Raw genomic sequence first — 9289 nt, forward strand, 5'->3', positions numbered from 1 at the left:
GAGTATGGTATAGTAGTGGTGAGTATAGTATAGGGGTGAGTATGGTATAGTATAGGGGTGAGTATGGTATAGTAGTGGTGAGTATAGTATAGGGGTGAGTATGGTATAGTATAGGGGTGAGTATGGTATTGTAGTGGTGAGTATAGTATAGGGGTGAGTATGGTATAGTATAGGGGTGAGTATGGTATTGTAGTGGTGAGTATAGTATAGGGGTGAGTATGGTATAGTATAGGGGTGAGTATGGTATAGTAGTGGTGAGTATAGTATAGGGGTGAGTATGGTATAGTATAGGGGTGAGTATGGTATAGTATAGGGGTTAGTATGGTATAGTATAGGTGAGTATGGTATAGTAGTGGTGAGTATAGTATAGGGGTTAGTATGGTATAGTATAGGGGTGAGTATGGTATAGTATAGGGGTGAGTATGGTATAGTATAGGGGTGAGTATGGTATAGTATAGGGGTTAGTATGGTATAGTATAGGTGAGTATGGTATAGTAGTGGTGAGTATAGTATAGGGGTTAGTATGGTATAGTATAGGGGTGAGTATGGTATAGTATAGGGGTGAGTATGGTATAGTAGTGGTGAGTATAGTATAGGGGTGAGTATGGTATAGTATAGGGGTGAGTATGGTATAGTATAGGGGTGAGTATGGTATAGTAGTTGTGAGTATAGTATAGGGGTGAGTATGGTATAGTATAGGGGTGAGTATGGTATAGTAGTGGTGAGTATAGTATAGGGGTGAGTATGGTATAGTAGTGGTGAGTATAGTATAGGGGTGAGTATGGTATAGTATAGGGGTGAGTATGGTATAGTAGTGGTGAGTATAGTATAGGGGTGAGTATGGTATAGTATAGGGGTGAGTATGGTATAGTAGTGGTGAGTATAGTATAGGGGTGAGTATGGTATAGTATAGGGGTGAGTATGGTATAGTAGTGGTGAGTATAGTATAGGGGTGAGTATGGTATAGTATAGGGGTGAGTATGGTATAGTAGTGGTGAGTATAGTATAGGGGTGAGTATGGTATAGTAGTGGTGAGTATGGTATAGTATAGGGGTGAGTATGGTATAGTAGTGGTGAGTATAGTATAGGGGTGAGTATGGTATAGTAGTGGTGAGTATAGTATAGGGGTGAGTATGGTATAGTATAGGGGTGAGTATGGTATAGTAGTGGTGAGTATAGTATAGGGGTGAGTATGGTATAGTATAGGGGTGAGTATGGTATAGTAGTGGTGAGTATAGTATAGGGGTGAGTATGGTATAGTAGTGGTGAGTATAGTATAGGGGTGAGTATTGTATAGTATAGGGGTGAGTATGGTATAGAAGGTTAACCCACTCTGCGGGCTGTTCTGTTCTGGTAACACAAAAGGTTTAGAAAACAGATGGTGTTTTCAGAGCCCAGGCCTGGGTGTGTGGAGGTCTGGTGTGTGGAGGTCTGGTGTGTGGAGGTCTGGTGTGTGGAGGTCTGGTGTGTGGAGGTCTGGTGGGTGGAGGTCTGGTGTGTGGAGGTCTGGTGTGTGGAGGTCTGGTGTGTGGAGGTCTGGTGTGTGGAGGTCTGGTGTGTGGAGGTCTGGTGTGTGGAGGTATAGTGGGTGGAGGTCTGTGTTTCTCAGTGGAACTGAATGAGAACTAACCACATTCAGTGTGTAGGTATGCAGAGCACAAACAGCTTGCTGGCATGTGTGGATGTTGGAATTCCTGCGTTTCTGAAGAATCCTGTTGCGTGCTCAGCAAACTAGCATGCCATCATTCCCACACAATTTGAAACATTCTGTGGGTTTTTAAAAATGTGTTTATTTTAGTTCAGCGAGTTGTGCTACAATCTCTACAGAGATGCATGTGTGTGGCGGTCCATACAGAGATGCATGTGTGTGGCGGTCCATACGATTGGAACTAGATGAACTGTTTTGTTTAAAGATTCTTGGCCAGCAATGAGAGAATCCATCAAGCCCACACTGTAATCAATATTAGTTTAATAAACTTCAGCAGTTCCACCCACTCCTAAGCCCAGACAATCCCATTTATTTTTAATTAAAAACTTTAAGGGTGAACAGGCCAACTGTTTACTCTAAAGTATGACCATTCTCTGTGTGTGTGTGTGGTTGTGTGTTGGCTGATGTTGGATCTATTTCAAGCTGTTTTCAAAGCCCCGTCACAGCACTTGGCAACAGAAAGCCCAGATATGCGTCCGCAGAATGCTTGGTGTAACTAAGAGCAGCTTAGCATGCACACTGAGGAGGGTTATTAGAACCAGTGACGGCTGTGAAGCATGAGCCGGCAGCACATGTCCCTGTCTCTCTGCAGCACATGTCCCTGTCTCTCTGCAGCACATGTCCCTGTCTCTCTGCAGCACATGTCCCTGTCTCTCTGCAGCTCATGTCCCTGTCTCTCTGCAGCACATGTCCCTGTCTCTCTGCAGCACATGTCCCTGTCTCTCTGCAGCACATGTCCCTGTCTCTCTGGGGCGGCTGGGGCTCAGGGGGTAGAGAGGGTTGTCTGTTAATCGCAAGGTTGGCGGTTCGATCCCCGACTCCTCCTAGGTCATGTGCCGAAGTATCCTTGAGCAAGACTCTGAACCCCAAGTTGCTCCCGATTGGCAGGCCGGCGCCTTGCATGGTAGCTCGCTGCCGTCGGTATGTGTGAGTGAGAGTATGAATGGGTGAATGAGAGGCAAACATTGTAAAGCGCTTTGAGTGCCGTTAAGGTAGAAAAGCGCTATATAAATGCAGTCCATTTACCATTTACTCTCTGCAGCACATGTCCCTGTCTCTCTGCAGCTCATGTCCCTGTCTCTCTGCAGCACATGTCCCTGTCTCTCTGCAGCTCATGTCCCTGTCTCTCTGCAGCTCATGTCCCTGTCTCTCTGCAGCACATGTCCCTGTCTCTCTGCAGCTCATGTCCCTGTCTCTCTGCAGCACATGTCGCTGTCTCTCTGCAGCTCATGTCGCTGTCTCTCTGCAGCTCATGTCCCTGTCTCTCTGCAGCACATGTCCCTGTCTCTCTGCAGCTCATGTCCCTGTCTCTCTGCAGCTCAGGGTCAGGCTGCTGACCTGCTGGTTGCTCCACAGACCAGACCTGTCCAAGCTGCCAACAACCAAGACTCCATGCAAGCAAAACCACTTTGGTGTTTGTTTTATAGGCTCCTGTTTTAGAGTTCTTCTGGGTTCCAAACTGCCTTCTGCTCAGCTGTCGCATTTTTCTTCTTAGTATTATTATTATTATTATAGCTGTTGTATTAATATTATAGCTGTTGTATTATTATTATTATAGCTGTTGTATTAGTATTATTCTTAGTATTATTATTATTAGTATTATTATTATTAGTATTATTATTATAGCTGTTGTATTATTCATGTGCTTCTCTGTGGGATCCGCCCAGCTCTCCCAGTTAGTTTTGAGGCCGCTGCTCAACACTGCCCCCCTGTGTCTGTCAGGAGGCACTGCAATCCCGGAGAGGAGATCAAATAAAAGGCTTAGCAGCCGTTGTGCATGTTGTGTGTCTGGCAGTGGGATTAGATCAAATCTCCAGCCCCCTCAGTAATCAGCGAGGGGGGTGGCTGCTGCTGTTTTCCCAGCAGGGGGCCCCCGTCTCCCCCAGACACCCTGCACAACCCCCCCAACACACACACACACTCTCACACAGAAACACACTTCTGTACACACACACTCCACCCCTCCACACACACCCCTATATCCATACCCCAAAAATACACAATTACAAACACTGCCTGCTTTTTATTCATGACATCTGTCTATCCCCCTCTCTCCCTCCATCTCTCTCCCTCCGTCTCTCTCCTCATCTTTCTTCCTCCCTCCCTTTTATATTTCCTCCCTCCCTTTTCTCCCTCTTTCTTTCCCTCCTGTTCGGTCCCCCAGGACCTGTTGGATCACTCCTGCACATCAGGAAGTGGCTCAGGGCTTCCGTTCCTCGTCCAGAGAACCGTCGCCCGACAAATCACCCTCAACGAGTGTGTGGGTGAGTACCCAATCAGAGCCCCCGGTCTCAGCCAGTGTTCCAGAGAGCCTCCTCCTCCCTCTTACACAGAGGCGGCCGGGCCGGGCTTGAGGTTGGTGGTCCTGTCCTCTGACCCTGGTGGGTGTTGGTGGTTCTGTCCTCTTACCCTGGTGGGTTTTCCTGGTCCTGTCCTCTTACCCTGGTGGGTTTTCCTGGTCCTGTCCTCTTACCCTGGTGGGTTTTCCTGGTCCTGTCCTCTTACCCTGGTGGGTTTTCCTGGTCCTGTCCTCTGACCCTGGTGGGTGTTGGTGGTTCTGTCCTCTTACCCTGGTGGGTTTTCCTGGTCCTGTCCTTTGACCCTGGTGGGTTTTCCTGGTCCTGTCCTCTGACCCTGGTGGGTTTTCCTGGTCCTGTCCTCTGACCCTGGTGGGTTTTCCTGGTCCTGTCCTCTGACCCTGGTGGGTTTTCCTGGTCCTGTCCTCTGACCCTGGTGTCTAAGCTCTGCTGACACCCAGCCAGCCAGTTCTCAGAGCAGCATTTCCTCCTGTTTAGCAACCAAGTCCAGCGTGGGCAGCCAGGGAATTATATTATTGGCTAACATGTTTGTTTGATCATGTGTCATTGGGATATAGTTATTCATGTGAAAGGTTAAGCTAGTGAAAGCTTTTTTTAAGCTGTACTCAAATACAATTATACTATAAATGTCTTGTAATTTAGTGTGGCTTTTGTGTTGATCATTTCCCCTAACCCGTCAGTTGTGATTGGTGTCCCCCCCAGGTAAGGGGCGCTACGGGGAGGTGTGGAGGGGCCTGTGGCAGGGGGAGAGTGTGGCTGTAAAGATCTTCTCCTCCAGAGACGAGAAGTCCTGGTTCAGAGAGACTGAGATCTACAACACCGTCCTGCTCCGGCATGAGAACATCCTGGGTGAGTGGAAGCTTCCAGAACCTTCTAGACACCTCCCTCCTCCTGAGTCCAGTGAGAGCTGTGCTTGATGAGGGCAGTTCTCACCCCAGATCTAGATCGTGCTCTCCTGTTGTTTTCCTGAAGGCTAATTATGGAGTTGCTTACCCTTGGAACAGCATCTCTAGTAGCAGAATTCAGTTTTTAACACTACAGTATTAGAGTTAAAAATACAGTTCTAATACACTTGACTTGTAACGGCATACATAGTAATGTTATTTGTACATGCATCTTCTCACAGTCACAGTAATAAGCACATGTGGGTAGTGTGTTGACTGTGACGATGGATTGAAAAGCTCCACTCCACTGCACGTGGGTTAAATGTGTGTGTGTGTGTGTGTGCTTCCGTGTGTGTGTGCCTCCGTGTGTGTGCGTCTCTGTGTGTGTGTGTGTGTGTCTCCATGTGTGGTGTACGTATCCCCCCCCCCCAGGCTTCATCGCGTCTGACATGACCTCCCGTAACTCCAGCACCCAGCTGTGGCTCATCACCCACTTCCACGAGATGGGCTCCCTGTACGACTACCTGCAGCTCAGCACCCTGGATGCCTCTGGCTGCCTGCGCATGGCCCTGTCCATCGCCAGCGGCCTGGCCCACCTGCACGTGGAGATCTTCGGCACCCAGGGCAAGCCCGCCATCGCACACAGAGACCTTAAGAGCAAAAACATCCTGGTTAACAAGAACGGCCAGTGCTGCATCGCTGACCTGGGTAAGGACCAGTCTAAATCAGACTGGACTACATCATTACCATTACAAAGTGGCTTTAACAGATGCTTTCAGCCCAGACGGATGTTATGGTTTATTTACGTTCTTCTGTGTTGTTTACCATGTTGCCCGTGGACAGAGTATGTAGTTTAAGTTGCAGTGAGGCAAGGAAGTGGCCAGGCCTGTGTGTCATCATCCACTCCCAGCATGCCCCCCTCTGTCCTCCCACACAATTGTTGTTCATTAGAGGGAGAGGTCTGTTGCACAGGTGGCTCTCAAAGCTTAACCAAAAATGCATTAAGGAGCACTCAGTGTTGGTCACATCCCATGGTGTTCCTCACAGTAATCATGGGAACATGAGCTAATTCTGTGCCCTGTAATCTACCTTGATTCACCACAACAGCAGCAACGTCAACATGCTTGTCTTGTTTTTGTGTCTTACGGCTGCTCTTCATGAAAACACATTTGAGTTAGTTTTTGTGGTGGCTGTGACAACAATGGAGATGTTATTTTTCCTCATCATGATGCTTATGTCACGTAATGGTGCACTTTACCTTCATTATAACATATTTTTATAATAGTTCAGTCTCATCAGAATCAGAATGGTTTTTTATTGCCATGTAAGTTAATACAAACACAGAATTCAACATCACTTTGTCGGATTTTCCATCCAACAAGGCAGCAGACAACCTAACTGTCTCAACTTGGTTTGTGTTTTTGCCCCCTCAGGTTTGGCTGTGATGCATTTCCAGGACACCAACGAGCTGGATGTTGGTAACAACCCCAAGGTGGGAACCAAGCGCTACATGGCTCCCGAGGTGCTGGATGACTCCATCCAGATGGACTGCTTCGAGTCCTTCAAGAGGGTGGATGTCTGGGCCCTGGGCCTGGTGCTGTGGGAGGTCGCCCGGAGGACCGTCAGCAACGGTCAGTAGCACCTTCGGGGCGGAGCGTGCGGAGCGTGGGGGGCGGGGCGTGGGGGGCGGGGCGTGGGGGGCGGGGCGTGGGGGGCGGGGCGTGGGGAGCGTGCGGGGTGGTGCTGTTGTGATGACTTGTCTGAAATGGATCCTGCTGGTTAGGGTTACTTCCTGCTTTTTCCACTCACACTTAAAGGTCCGGACACGGGGACTGCAGATATTTAACGTATTGGTTCTTGGTTCTTGCAGGACACATTTCACTCCCTTTTCACTCTTGCTCAACTATAGCAAGTGATTCCAGCCCAGAAAATAAATGATAGTGTTACAGATTTCCTTTTATCTTTCCAGCTAATTCCAGGGGGTTCATCCTGTCCTTTAGGCAGTGTTTCTAAGTAAGCATGAAAATGATTCCCACAGCCTAACCATCCTTTTTGTGGGTGTTGTGGTTTAGGCATCGTGGAGGACTACAAGCCCCCCTTCCATGATGTGGTCCCCAGCGACCCCAGCTTTGAGGACATGAAGAAGGTGATCTGTGTGGACCAGCAGCGACCCAACATCCCCAACCGCTGGTTCTCCGACCCGGTGAGTGGAGTGGTGAAACTGTTGTCATGGAGATGGGGATGCCGAGAGGGGAGGGGCAGAGTCCTGCTCTGCTGCCTGCGTTCAGAACTGTCTCCAGCTGTACTTAACTCCCCGTCTGAACATAGCACAATGCTTTGTTAGCTGTCATTGTCAGTCTGTAAAATGCTAACAATAGATGACAACAATAGATGACAACAATAGATGACAACAATAGATGCTAAGTGACTAACGAGTTTCCTGGTGCTGACCCATCTCCTCTGTGTTTTTCAGACTTTAACTTCCATTGCTAAACTCATGAAGGAGTGCTGGTTTCAGAACCCGTCAGCCAGGCTAACAGCACTGCGCATCAAAAAGACTCTGACAAAGATCGACAACTCTCTGGACAAAATCAAAGTGGACTGCTGACTCTTTCCTGAGGGGGAACCACGCTGAAGGCCTCTAAGATGTTCCCTCAGGGGGAACAATGCTGAAGGCCTTTAAGATGTTCCCTCAGGGGGAACCATGCTGAAGGCCTTTAAGATGTTCCCTCAGGGGGAACAATGCTGAAGGCCTTTAAGATGTTGCCTGAGGTAGACAGAGGAAACAAGGGACTGGGATGGGGTCAGTGCCCTTATAGTGGCACATGGTATTTATTTGAAACACTTTGCGGGACACATTTTGGCATCCAAAGATGGTTTCCAGGGCATTTCTCAGCCAGTTGGTCAGGGATGGGAGATCCCTACAGATAAGAGCTGCACCAATGGAACGCGTTCATCAAGGAAGAAACTTACTTTGGATCTTGAGTATATCGCTTTTGTATAGAACTGCAGGTGTATTGACTTTTTAGTTTGAAGACATTTCTGAACTCATTTATCACTATCAGCTGTGCTTTATCTCCCTTGTTGCACTAGCAGTCCTTACTGGCACTGCATAGGAGGCATCTGGGAAACAAAAACACAACTTGCCAAAAACAATTAGCTTTTTTTGTTTTATACACAAACTCTATTTCTTTACTGTTGTCGGAAAGCATTGAAAAGGGAGTGTTATGGTTTACTCTTACTGCATCTCGAGCACCGTTGTTTACATGTCGTTGGAACAAGTCTTTTGGTAATTCACCACAATTATAGTCACTTCTCTTCCTGCTGAGGTGTGGTCTAACGTACTCCTGTCGCATAAACTTTGTATATTACCGTACATTTCACATGACGTTATGTACCTGTCTGTTATCTGCTCCATCAGCTTTATCCAGACAAATGCTAAGAGAACAAATAAAATATTAACTTAGATGACGCTGAACTCGTTTTGTACAGGGGCAGAGATTGTCTGTGAAGCTAAACTATAGTCTTACAGTCTTACAGTCTTACACTATACGCGTGCATTGTCTAATTGAAATCGATCTTCAACCTTTTTTATTTCTTTAATATTTTATATTAAGTAGTGCAATTGATTAAATAGAGAGGAAAAAACGTTTTGTTTATGTCCGTGTCATCTGTTGGTGGTGTCACCGCTACATACACATGCACGATCCAGGGATGCCATCTTCTGTCCTCATGATCCAGGATGCCATCTTCTGTCCTCATGATCCAGGGATGCGGTTCAGAAGCCTGTTGAAAGAGCCAAGCAGACCGCCATACACAACCAGATCATGTTTGGATTTGAACGGCATCACGGCGTATCCATTGACCCCCCCCTCCCTCCTTCTGCTGACTGCAGAGAGTCAGTCCCTGGCTACAGAGTCAGTCCCTGGCTGCAGAGAGTCAGTCCCTGGCTGCAGAGAGTCAGTCCCTGGCTGCAGAGAGTCAGTCCCTGGCTGCCGAGAGTCAGTCCCTGGCTGCCGAGAGTCAGTCCCTGGCTGCCGAGAGTCAGTCCCTGGCTGCCGAGAGTCAGTCCCTGGCTGCAGAGAGTCAGTCCCTGGCTGCAGAGAGTCAGTCCCTGGCTACAGAGTCAGTCCCTGGCTACGGTTGCTTCAGAAATCTGTCCAGCTCCCTGTACAAAGGAACTTTTCTTGATTTCACTAACAAATATGTAATACAGAAAAGTATGCCAAGCATGTTAACTCATGCCGAATCGAACACAGCTCCAACTCTGCAGGATTTTTTTTTCTTTTTTTTTCATGGCTACAGCCTTCACAGCAGCAGCCACAACCTCTCTGTAAACCAGCTTCCTGACTAAACCTGTAATGGTGATTACAATTTTA

The 9289-nt window shown here is 47.8% G+C and overlaps 1 protein-coding gene across 2 annotated transcripts in view; it reads left to right on the plus strand.

Moving 5' to 3' along the window:
* Window positions 1–8548, plus strand: part of LOC134017893 (activin receptor type-1-like) — a 31662-nt gene extending 23114 nt beyond the window's left edge. The window contains exons 7-13 of one of the 2 annotated variants that reach the window (XM_062458016.1): window positions 3873–3972; window positions 4729–4875; window positions 5343–5618; window positions 6344–6541; window positions 6983–7113; window positions 7384–7547; window positions 7624–8548. In XM_062458016.1, the coding sequence (XP_062314000.1) occupies window positions 3873–3972; window positions 4729–4875; window positions 5343–5618; window positions 6344–6541; window positions 6983–7113; window positions 7384–7518 (987 nt within the window). In that variant the 3' untranslated portion in view covers window positions 7519–7547; window positions 7624–8548. Of the gene's footprint in view, window positions 1–3872; window positions 3973–4728; window positions 4876–5342; window positions 5619–6343; window positions 6542–6982; window positions 7114–7383 lie in introns of both variants that reach the window. The other variant, XM_062458015.1, reaches the window with a different exon arrangement.
* The last annotated feature ends 741 nt before the right edge of the window (window positions 8549–9289 follow it).

This window comes from Osmerus eperlanus, chromosome 3, assembly GCF_963692335.1.
Source record: "Osmerus eperlanus chromosome 3, fOsmEpe2.1, whole genome shotgun sequence".
NCBI lineage: Eukaryota > Metazoa > Chordata > Actinopteri > Osmeriformes > Osmeridae > Osmerus > Osmerus eperlanus.